This window comes from Callithrix jacchus, chromosome 5 (genome assembly GCF_049354715.1).
Source record: "Callithrix jacchus isolate 240 chromosome 5, calJac240_pri, whole genome shotgun sequence".
Lineage (NCBI taxonomy): Eukaryota > Metazoa > Chordata > Mammalia > Primates > Cebidae > Callithrix > Callithrix jacchus.
The window spans coordinates 11,449,070-11,461,666 of NC_133506.1; the positions used below are offsets into that span (position 1 = coordinate 11,449,070).

A 12,597-nucleotide genomic window follows, 5' to 3' on the forward strand; every position below is an offset into this window, starting at 1 on the left:
CATTCTTGTAATCTCAGCACTTTGGGTGGCCAAGGTGGGTGGATCGCTTGATGTCAGGAGTTCAAGACCAGCCTACCCAACATGGTGAAACCCTGTCTGTCTACTAAAAATAACAAAAATTAGCCGGGCATGGTGGTGGCTGCCTGTAATCCCAGGTACTCAGGAGCCTGAGGCAGAACTGCTCGAACCTGGGAGATGGAGGTTGTTGCAGGGAGCTGAGATTATGACACTGCACTACAGCCTGGGTGACAGCAAGACTGTCAAAAACAAAAGTTCTGTTACTTCAGGTCACCCTGGTTGTAAGAGTGCTTATCTGTATCCAGCTTTTTGCAGAGCTCAGGGAGGCCAGGGGACCTTACCCTCCACTGTATTCTGCATTGGAGGGTTCTGTTCTTTCTGGCTGTGATGGCCTGGCACTCTTCACCACTGACCCCAAACCCCTGCCATAGGCAGGGACAGGAGCTTCCATCACAGTCACCCAGTGCTAGTTACTAGCTCTGATAGAATCACACCTTGAGTTTCCAAGTCTTGCTGAAGGTGCTTCAGTGGCACATGGATGACTACAGTTCCCTCCATTCAAAGGCACATGTGCAATACTAAAAGTATTTCTCAAAATTTGTTTTTATTTACGTTTGAGTCAATTACATGCGTGTTTTATTTTTTAAACAGTGATTAGCAAAATGCATTAAAATCTTAAAATAGCAATTAAATATACAAAAATATAGCTTAGAAAAATGCGAATGTTTAAAAATATTCTGCTGCAGAATTTTTAGTGTACAAACATGTCTATGAAACCTGAGGCTCAGCATTTCATAAACTTTTTTTTTTTTGAGTGAGTTACACAATACCTAGTGAGGAAACCTGAGGGCCAAACTACAAGAATACAGTGCCCTCTTTCCTGGCAATGCTCTGTCAAAAGACCCAGAAGCAACAGTTATCAGCAACACTAGGAAGACCCGCTGTCACCAGAAGGGACTTCCTAACACTGGCTACACCTGCTTGCTCCTTCCCCCACAGCACTGGTGGGGGCCTGGGAGGGAAGGGAAGATGGAGAGGAATGGTGTGCAGTGGGCCTAAGATGCTGACCCACCAGGCTTGGACTGGCACAGAGAACTGAGAACAACTCCCTCAAGCGCAAGTCGACTGACACTGGAGGTGTTCTACCTGACCCTGTCGTCACAGAAGTGAGGACCAGATGGTAAGCCAAAGGTGCTGACACTTGGTCAAAAAGTAGAGTACATCTTTGCATCTTGTAACAATTTGGGCTGTATAGCTGAATTGGCAAAGTAAGGTTTGCTGAACAAGACCCGCTTTTCTGATACGTCTGCTGAAATGGAAGCACATACCACAGCATGTGGGAATCCCTTATTAATCTTATTTACTAAAGAGCCATGACCTAAGGCATGATTTTGGACACATCCATCTTAAGAACTTGTAACAACTACAGGAAAAGACAAGATACACCCAGGGCCAGAGATTCTACAAATGCCAGAAGGGTGGAGTTGATACACATTTTTTTTTCTTAAGTTTTGGGTTATGGGACCGGTTCCGATTTTAATCCAGGGGAGGATCTGGGCTGCTGCTCTAGGGGGCAGGTACACCAGTAGGTGGGTGTGGACCAAGAGGCACTGGGCAGCTGCTGGGAAGCAAGGCACAAGTCTCTGCTGCTACCTGCTCTTTTATCACCAGGGACAAAAATGATTGGTGGAGTAATTTCTGTTGTCAAATGGAAAACGAGGGGTAAGGGGAAAGTTCTGTAGGAAGCATTTTCTTTTTGAGACAGAGTCTTGCTTTGTTGCCCAGCCTGGAGTGCAGTGGCATGATCTCAGCTCACTACAACCTCAGCCTCCTGGGTTCAAGCAATTCTGTCTCAGCCTCCCGAGTGGCTGGGATCATGGGCATGTGTCACTATGCCTGGCTAATGTTTGTTTTTTTAGTAGAGAGGTTTTCACCACACTGGTCAGGCTGGTCTCAAACTCCTGACCTTAGGTGATGCACTCCCCTTGGCCTCCCAAAGTGCTGGGATTAGCCAGAAGCATTTTCTTTTTAAAGCGTGTGCAAACAGTAGGAAGGCCAGCCTGGGCAACAAAGTGAGACCTGTCTCTATAAAAATTATGAAAATTAGCCAGGGGTGCTGGTGTGCACCTGTAGACCCCAGCTATAGACTGAAGCAGGAGGCTCCCTTGAACCCAGGAAGTTGAGGCTCCAGTGAGCTACAATGGTGCGCCACTGCACTCCAGTCTGGGTGATGAGACCCTGTCTCAACAATAAAAAGTTGGGAGGGAACGGGAGCAGCTCCATGAACTGATACTCAGGCATATCCACAGTTAACTATGACTCACTGTGCGCTTGCTCAGTAGCTAAGATGTCTGCCCCACAAAATAGACGCCTTCAGCCTAAGAGACCATGACAGTTATAGCCAGACATCACCATTGGTCCTCACCTCAAACTGGCCAAGGTCAGGGAGGGCCCAGCAGCTGTCCAGGAACCTGCAGAGGCTGCTCAGAGCTGGGAGATGCTTGTGACACTAGCTACAGAGCCTGATCTTAAGGGTCCTGTTACAGATAGAAAGTCAATCAAAAATCTGGTTGGGCTCTTGGATTAGCTGGGCATTTGGGGTAAGGGAGGGACTGCCTTTGTATAGAAAACTAAAATTTCAGGCTGGGTGCAGTGGCTCACGCCTGTAATCCCAGCACTTTGGGAGGCCGAGTCAGGTGGATCACCAGAATTCAAGAGTTTGAGACCAGCCTAGCCATCATGTCAAAACCCATCTCTACTAAAAATGCAAATATTAGGCAGATGCGCCTGTAATGCCAGCTACTTGGAAGGCTGAGGCAGGAGAATCACTTGGAGGTGGAGGTTGCAGCGAGCCATGATGGTGCCCCTGCACTCCAGCCTGGGCAACAGAGTGAGACTCCATCTCAAAACAAAAAATAAAATTTCAGTGCATTGCAATCAAATGAAAATATGTCTTACTCAAATATAATTGCAAAAACATCCCGCAATTCTAGGTTCACGTTTTATATTCTGATTTCTGGGATGGCTCTCCCCACATTAGTAGGAGTGTTCTTGAATACACTTGTATCACGAGTAGAAAAGGAGAAAAATTATACACACACATACACATGTGTGTACATGCAAATGATCTCTGGAAGGATACCCACACAAACTAAGAGTAGGTACCCATGGCGTGAGGAGCTGAGCTTGCTAAGCATCAGGAACTCAAGGAAGGCTTTTAACTACTTTATGATTTGTGATATGTAAAAATGATAATTAGCCAGTTGTGTTGGTGTCCACCTGGAGACCCACTGAGGCAGGAGGATCACTTGAGCCCAGGAAGTTGAGGCTGCAGTGATCTACAATGGTGCCACTGCACTCCAGCCTGGGTGACAACCAGACCATGTCTCAACAACAAAAAGTTGAGGGGGAAAGGGAGCAGCTCCATGCGAATGGACCACCTATTCAAAACATTAAGAAAGGAATATTTAGCACTGAACAAGTCAGAGTTCACTGTGGGCAAAGGCAGATTGAGATGACCAAGGAAAAAAGGGGCCAGGTGAACCTGGGACCCAGGGAAACCCCCTACAGCTCAGAAGGCTCTTGGGCTGAGGTTCTATTCCTATCATGATGGCAGAGGAGCCCATGTAACCCAGATGAGGTTATGTGGTATCAGCAGCCTCCGTGACACCAGGCCTGCTGCTCACCAGGCTCTGGGTACCAGCAAATCCTCACAAGAGGTGGCAGGGATGTTATAATCCCTGGGTAGTAGATAAGGAAAGAGACTAAGAGGCTAACCTGCAGAAAGGCCTAAGGCTAGTGAGTGGCAAGGGGCGATTCCATCACTCTCAGCACTCTGCCCAGAGCTCTGGGGATATCGTCCTGGATGTATTTCATAACTCCCAAGAAGCCTCTCAGAAAAATAATTCCTAGTTGTTCAAAGTAGCTTAAAGTGGTATCAGGCCACGGAGATGACACAATTTTGAAGTGGGGTTGTGAAAAAGGACAAGGCCCGAGGCCATTCCTCTGATGGATCCAAGGGGCTTGGCACTGGGGAAAAGGATCTTCAAGAACAGAGTATCTGGCAATGGTGGGAGGTACCCGGTAATCCTCAGCTCACACCTTCCCAGGGGCCACCTGCCCCTATTTGGCCATTTCTGTCCTGCCTTCCCCGGATAGGTGAGCACAAACTCCAAGGACCTTATCTGCCAGGGACAGGCCTAACCAAATCACTCTTGGCAAAGAAAAGCAGCAGATGTCAACTTCTAGTGTCTGATGCCAACCCAACCAGAAATCAAATCAGGCTGGTTTTGTTCCCTGTTTCTGAAGCCAGCTGAGTTGAGCCGTCCTGCTAGCAACTACTAGATAATGATTCAACCACCAGTGGAGTCCAGTTGGGGCTGAGTTATGCTCCACTAACCCACAGCAGATTAGCAACATTCTATCTTGGAACTGCTACACACACACACACACGAGTATACCCAGTGGTCCAAGAGCAGACCAGAATCCCCATGCATCTAAACAGTAACAAGTCCCAGCAATTCCTGGAGAAAGGGGTTCAAGTCTCAGCCAAGAGAGTATAAAGGGCTCCCTAACTCATTTTTTAAAAAATGGATTATCTCTCAAAAACCCTGTGATTTTAATCAGAATTAAAGGAGGACGTAAATTAAAATGCCTTCTATTTGCATGTACAGCAATGCAGATGCACAGGAACGTCCTGGTGGAGGACCCAGATTCGGGGAGCAGGAATTTGGGTTGTGTTGCTAGGAGTTGCAGGAACTACTGCTAGTGACACTAGGCTTGCTGCAGAAGGACGTCACACCGAGAAAAGATGACTATGAGCAGAAAAAACTCACTGTTTCAGCTTCCAGCCCAATTCTAGCAGAAGGAATGCATTTTAAAATCACTCCACATTCACATGCGCTGAGAAGGTGGTTACTGGTCCCTCATCTGGGCAAAGCAGACCCAAGCTGGTGCCGAGTGCAGAGTGCAGAGCATTCTTGTGCTTTCCTCTCATGGCTGGAACTATCTGGGCTGTGTGCCCTGGTCCAGTGCTACGCATCAACCCCCTCAACATGCCTGTGGCTCTGACACAGGGAGATGAATTAATGTGCCTTTGTTCAAATACACGGACTTGGTGTGGCTGTCTTTTGTTAGTACTTATTCACAGGGACAGTAAAAGGCTGCAGCTGAAAGACTAGAATCCTACAAAAGCTGTGAGCAGCAATAATTTGCAGTACTGATCACAGGAAGTTCCTCCTTTGAGGGGAAAAACATTCTCATTCCTATTAAAGCCCCATAACAGAGAGGTGACATCTGTTCCATGGCCATTCCATGGAAAATGGTGGCTGCTGGCCATTAGTGATGCTAGTCCAGAAACAAGCCTCCTTCTGACACTGGTCACCAAAAACAGCTCACTATAAACTGCGTGTTTGCAGCATTAACTCTATCGTGCTTTAAACAGAAAATGCAAAAAGGCGGTGAAAGCAGGAGTGCACAGATAGTTCTTTCCATGGGTGCCAGACAGGCTAAGGCTTTCATATAAAAATATTCCTCACTTTCCTTGTCCTGTTTAGGAAGCAGTCCAGTTTGGCATACCACGAATAGGTCACACGTAGGAAATGGCCTATTTTGACCAACTGGATTTGTAATTTTCCAAACTGGATTCTGTCCAGCACTTTTCTAGACTAATGGAAAATTTCCCCCCATCTGACCCCAGCCACCTGAGCCAAAGACAGTTTCCCTCCATAAGAGGATAGAGGTTGGATTCCAGAAAAAAAAAATCCTAGTGTCATGCCACGAGTGGAGTAGCAAAGCTCCCTCCATCCATTCTCCATGTCACGCAGACTGTTTTCCTAATGAAAAACCTCCCCCACTCACATCTGTGGGATGGAGTGGAGCAGAGCAGTTGACGAGGAATTGAGGCAGGTGCTCCTAAGATGGAGGGAGGCAGAGAGCAGGGCTATGGAAAAGAATTTTCCATCTGACCTACTGCTGCTTTCCATAGCTAATTTATACAATATTCACAAATCCTAATGGACTCTGAGTCATTTCTAGAAAAGTTGGACAGAAAGAGCCAAGAGCAGCATGCGTTTCTCTCCTATAAATACACTTTCGGTTAGTTTCACAAGTCCAAATACTGAGGCACACACCAACGGTGGACAGCCCTGCAGGAGCTTCCTGAAACTATTTACAATTCCAAGTGGATCACCGGCTTCAGATTTACACAGGGATCTTATTTGGGATAAAGTGTTAAAAAGTGAATGACAGGCATTTGTTTTTTCTGAAGCCGAGAGATAGGGCAAGAGAGGGAAGAGACGGGAGGAGGGGGAGAGGCCAAGTGATTGGCATCCCCCTTGTCCAGCTGGGCCAGGAGTATGGGCCATTCTCAAAAAGCCACTGCTCTTTGGAGCCACTCGAGGGGTTCACAGTGGCTCCCTCCTGAGGCAGTGGGCCCACAGCAGCCACAACGAAACCACACTGCACATGTGGGGATGTGGGCAGCCCCCTGAATCATTCAAGGACAGTGTGGGCTCAGGGTCCACGCCCTGCTGGGGCTCTCCATGAGCCTCACTGGTGCATAGAAGGGGGAATGCTATGAGGAAATGGCTTCTGGCCAGGCCTTTCCAAGTGCATCTAATGTTTTCAGCTCAGATGATCTGACAGCAGGTGTTGTGATCTTGAGGGGGAAATGGGTGGTGAGGGACACTGCTACTCAAAGCCCTTGGGTTCCAAGATGGCCTTACCAAAGGAATATAAATGAGCCTTGTGGGCACTGCCTCACCAACCACTAGTGGCTGGTTATGCTGGTTTTACTTGGCTCAAGGGCTGCCAGGAGGGTTTGCTGCTACAAAGGCCTGCACAGCCTGCACAGAAACCCATCCATCCGAAGGTGGGGGTGTGGCTTTAACGACCTGCTCTTAGTTCTCGTCTTTACCCTTCTGCTTGACACGGAGATGAGGCTCCAGGAGAGAGAATGTAATATAGTAAGAGACTCTCACGAAGTTTCTTGAGGCATACCCACAGGCTCATCCACTCCTCTTCTCTCAGCAGGGGGTAGTGTCAACGTGCTTTGGTTGTCATAAGACCCAGACACCTAGATTCCCAGCTTGGCTGGCCCAAGAGTTCTTCATGAGGCAAAGAAGTGGCAGCTGGTGTCCTCGGTGGAGAGCAGCCAATACAGACACCACTTGTGTTCTTCCTGGCTCCACACGGATGTTGTGTCCAGCAACAGTCTGATCCTTGTAGTAAGCTATACAATGTTCTCTGCCCCGGGGAGGGGCCCCTGAGGGGGTCCACGGTCCTGCTTACTGTGCAACTGGGCCAGCTGTAGAACTGGCATGTTGCACAGGGGACACACTTTACGAACCTCCAGCCATTTAATAAGGCACCTGCAGGAGACACCACAGGGGGAAAACATCAGTCTTATGCTCATGGCACGGCTGCTGTGCTGAATAGTGAACATATCTGTCACCCGGACAAGGTCTGCTGTATGGTCCAAGGAGCTCCCCCACTAGGTGGTGTACGATATCGCCCGTTTGAGAGAAGGAAAAGACAGATAGAAGGAGGGGGAGAGGTCAAGGGGTCAGCAATCCCCTCCTCCTTCTCCAGAGCCTCCCATCTGCATGTGAAGCCACAGATCACATGTGATTCCCTCAGTTGCCCATGATTTCTTAAAGAACAAAGTACACTGAGGAGGGAGGTGGGAAGTAGGAAAAATAAAATTTTCTAATAGAAATACGAAACACAAAATTGTAAGAGAAGAAGAAATACTAATATGTCTGCAGGAAGTGGAGGAGAGGGGCCCACATTACTACTTATATCCAGACTTCATGTTGATTTTCAGTAACAATGGTTTTGATTTAAATATGTTTTTAGGAGATGGAGGCTCTCATTGGAAAATTCCAGTAAAAGAGATGTTTATTGCCTGGGCTGCAAGTGCTATGGGCTGACTTGGCTCTCTGCCCATAGTCCTGACGTGGTGGTCATGTTCCACCACTCTGCTCTCTCCTAATGTCACGCATGCACACACACAAACATCCCACCCGTAGGGTGCTGTCAACTTTCTGCATTTCAGACCAATCATGAAGCCATCAAGCCTGTCTGGCATTGCCCTAAAACTTAAAAGAAGTTGGTCCATGTCCCTCAAACTCGGGTCTCATTAAATAATTCCATACCAATACTCACTTTCTGTGGAAGGCGTGCTTACATGGGCAAATCCCCAACTCATCTCGAGGCTTGAAGTCTTCTAGACACACTGCACAGAGCTGAAAGACCAAGGTACAAATGAAGCCAAGTGTCTGCTAAGCACCCTCCCAGGTACAAAGTAGAGTTCAGGTTCCTGAGGCTCAACCATTTGAAAGGACTCATAACTCATTAGGCAAAAGAAACAGGCCCAGCCAGGCATGGTGGCTTATACCTGTAATCCCTAAACTTTGGGGAGGCTGAGGCAGGAGGTTAGCTTGAGCCTAGGAGTTCAAGACCAGCTTAGGCAAGAGAGTGGGACTCTGTCTCTACAAAAATTTTTAAATTAGCTGGGCGTGGTAGTGTGGCTGAGGATCCATCTTTCTTGATGGATTGCTTGAGACCAGGAGGTCAATGCCGCAATGGGCTGTGATCACGCCACTGCACTCCAGCCTGGGTGACAGAGTGAGACTCTATCTTAAAAAAAAAAAAAGAATGAATAAATGAATGAAAAGAAAAAGGTCCAAATGGATAAGAGTCTCCTGCTCTTCCTGTTCCACATCGTCAAGGAGATAGGCAGATAGGAGAAGACAGAAAGCAAGAGGCAGCTGCCTTACTTCAGTGCCTCAGAAGCATGGGACTGAGGGAGGGTTACTCTCACACCCACCAGCTTAACCTGCTGTCGCTTTCTTGGTGTGCCGAAGGGCTGGGCCTCCCTGGGTTCTCTACCTGCTCAGCAGCATAGACCTGACTCCCAAGCACTCACTGAAGGGGACTACCCAAGTCCTGGCAATCTTTTCTCATGTTTTTATGGTACAGCTTGCAGTAACATGCTATTTATAGTTCCTGGGGCCTCCCACTTTGGCCCTGTCCTTCTGTCAGTGTCTCTTTGTCATATAAAAAGTTACTGAAGGCGGCCGGGTGCAGTGGCTCACGCCTGTAATCCCAGAACTTTGGAAGGCCAAGGCGGGCAGATCACGAGTTCAGGAATTTGAGACCAGCCTGACCAACATGGTGAAACCCCATCTCTACTAAAAGCACAAAAATTAGCTGGGTGTGGCGGCATGCGCCTGTAATCCCAGCTACTCAGGAGGCTGAGGCAGGAGAGTCGCTTGAACCCAGGAGGCAGTGGCTGCAGTTAGCTGAGACCGTGCCACTGCACTACAGCCTGGCCGACAGAGCAAGACTCCATCTCAAAAAAAGAAAAAAAGGTTACTGAAGACTCACTAAATTAATTCATGAAGATGTGCAGATGGGGCTAGGACTGCTCTCAGGGGATAACTAGTCTCCATAGCTTGGAGAGAGGCCTTCTCCTTCATGCCCAGGGGCTTGGTTCCCATACTGCTTCCTGGGCATTCACCAGTGCCTGTGGACACCATGTGTTGCCACACTGACCCATTTTACAGATGAGGACACAGAAGCTCAGGAAAAGATTGTTGCTTGAGGCCATTTAGTTGGGAGAGTGGCCAGGTCTGTTGCACTGATGTGCTACTACACCATTTCTCTCTCCTGCCCAGTGGTTGAACTCCTTCCTCCCTACTTGCTTCCCTATTCATTTCCAAAGATCCTGGTTCAGGCCAGCATCATTTCCAGCCCAGACTGTTGATGGCTCTGCTGTCATTAGTTTCTTAACCTGTAACATGTAACCCAGTCTTCTTCAGTTATGTAACATGATCTAGGCAGGACATGTGGCTCCTGGTGCCCAGTGGCCAGTACCGTGTTAGTTTTTAAACATCCTTGCTGAGGTAGCTTTCAGGGCCTTGTGTGTATGACAGACAAGATCTTCAAAGAAGGGGGAGAATAGATAACTCCCCACTAAGATGGCGGGGGAGTACGGAGGAGAGCAAGATAGGTGGCTGGCCTTGGCTCAGACACACTAGCTATGTGGCCTCTGCCCTCAGGACTCCTCGCAGAGCACTGTTCCTTCATCTGTACAATAAGGACATGACCTGCCCCACCCCACAGAGGGCTATCATCAGCTCAGCTTGGGGGACAGGGCTGAAGACATCTTGGGGGACAGGGCTGAAGATGTCATTTTATTGACATCTACATTTTATAATGGAAGCACTGTTCTTAAACCCATTTTTGTTTTCTGAAGGGAGGCTGAGAACAAGCTGTGGGTAAAGTAAGAATCCAGCAGTTTCAGCCTAGTAGTATCTTTCTGGGCCTCAGCTTCTCACCTGTCAAGGGGGAATGATGCTCCCATTCCTAGACTGTGATTGGCCATCTGGCCTTCAGCAGCCAGTTTTCCTCCCAGTCCTGCCTTCCGAAACAGGGTCAGGACTGTCCTCTGGAGCTTTAGCACTGATCCTACTGAAGCACAGGTTGGATGAGTTGTTTATTTTTATTCACTTATTTTTCCAGGACCCAAAATTAGATTAGTAGCCTTTCCAAAATGGAGATGCTATTAATAGTATAATGCATTATTATGTTCTGAATAAACAAATCCTAAAACTATAGCCTCCTGAGAAAACACAAGATAAACTCTGACATGTTAAATGCTAAAGGTGACCAAAGTCAATGGCAATCACAAAAAGAGAAAAGCATCAGATGACTTCCTAGAAGTTTTCTGAGAACCGAACTCATTTTACAACTTTCCTTTACAGATCATATTTTGCAAATAAACTTTCCTTTCCAGATTCAGTGAGATTATATCTCCAGTGTGACTTCCCATCACCATTCAAAAACTGAGATATGATTAATATACTAAAATATTCACTCCTTTAAGTAATGGTACAATTCAGCAGTTTTAAAGTATATATTTCTGCAGCCATCTTTACAATCTAATTCCAGAACATCTACATCAAATGCAACCCCCACCCAGAAGAAGCCCATATTCAGAGGCAATTACTCCCCATTCTCCCCTTTCCCCAGACTCTGGCAACTAGCTACTAATCTACTTTATTTCTTGATGGATTTGTCTAATCTGAACATTTCATATAAATGGAACCATAAACTATGTAATCTTTCATGCCTGGGTTCTTTAGCATAATGACTTCAAGGTTCATCTATATTGTAACATATATCAGTACTTCACTCATTTTCATGGCTGAATAATATTCCATTATACATATGTACCGCATTTTGTTTACCCATTTATCTGTTGATGGCCATTTGGGTTGTTTCTACCTTTTGGCTATTGTGGACAACGCTACTATAAACATTGTTGTACAAGTATCTGGCTGAGTCCTTGTTTTCAATGCTTTTGGGTATGTAGTAAGGAATGGAATTGCTGGGTCATATGATAACTCTATATTTACCTTTTTTGAGGAGCTACCAAACTGATTTCCAAAGTAGCTGTACCATTTTACATTCCTACCAGCAGTACATATGAGTTGTAATTTCTCCATATAGTCACCAATACTTATTCTTGTCTTTTTTACTATAGTTAACCTAGAGGGTGTAAAGGGGTCATTTCCTTAATGACTAACAATGGCGTGCTTACTGACTACTGCATATCTTCTCTGGAGAAATGCCTATTAAGTCCTTTGTCAATTTTTTAGTTGACTTATTTTTTTTATGATTATGATTATTATTTTTGAGGCAGAGTCTTGCTCTGTTGCCCAGGCTGGAGTGCAATGTTGTGATCTGTGCTCACTGCAACCTCTGCCTCCTGGGTTCAAGTGATTCTCCTGCCTCAGCTTCCTGAGTAGCTGGAATTACAGGCTCCCACCACTATGCCTGGCTAGAGACTGAGTTTCACTATGTTGGCCAGGCTGGTCTCGAATTTCTGACCTCGTGGTCCACCCACCTCGGCCTCCCGAAGTGCTGGGATTACAGGCATGAACCACTGCACCTGACCTTTCTTTTTATTATTAAGTGGTATGGTAAGGGTTCTTTATATATTTTAGACTGAAATCCCTTATCAGATAGCCAACTAATTTTGACAAAGGTGTAAAAAGCATTTCAATGGCAGAATAGCCTTTTCAACAAACGATGTTAGAGCAACTGCACATTCATAGGCATCAAAAACACACACAACCTAAGCAGAAGCACACCTAAGAACAACCAAAGCACATGACACCTAATGCAAAGCAACCGAAGGAAAAAATGGATAAACTGGATTTCATCAAACTAAAAAACTTTTGTTCTGCAAAACATCCTGTTAGGATGAAAAGACTGGGAGAAAATATTTACAGACCTTTTTATTTTGCAGGGTTCTTAGTGAGTACTAAGAGTTCTTTGTACATTTTGAATACCAGACCCTTATCAGATATGACTTGTAAACAGTTTCTCCTTGTGGGTTGCCTTCACTCTCAGGATAATGTCCTTTGAAGTATAAAAGTTTTTAATTTTCTTTTTGAGACAGTCTTGCTCTGTCACCCAGGCTGGAGTACAGTGGTGCCATCACAACTCACTGCAGCCTCAATCTCCCCATCTCAAGCAATCCTCCAGCTCCTCCAACCTCAATCTTCC

The 12,597-nt window shown here is 46.4% G+C and overlaps 1 protein-coding gene across 2 annotated transcripts in view; it reads right to left on the reverse strand.

Moving 5' to 3' along the window:
- Positions 1–605: 605 nt before the first annotated feature.
- RNF24 (ring finger protein 24) overlaps positions 606–12,597 on the reverse strand; it is an 86,048-nt gene continuing 74,056 nt past the window's right edge. For both annotated transcript variants that reach the window (XM_008995702.5, XM_002747321.6), the window contains 2 exons: positions 8,185–8,264; positions 606–7,388 (listed from right to left, as the gene is read on the reverse strand). In XM_008995702.5, the coding sequence (XP_008993950.1) occupies positions 7,250–7,388; positions 8,185–8,264 (219 nt within the window). In that variant the 3' untranslated portion in view covers positions 606–7,249. The remainder of the gene's footprint in view (positions 7,389–8,184; positions 8,265–12,597) is intronic.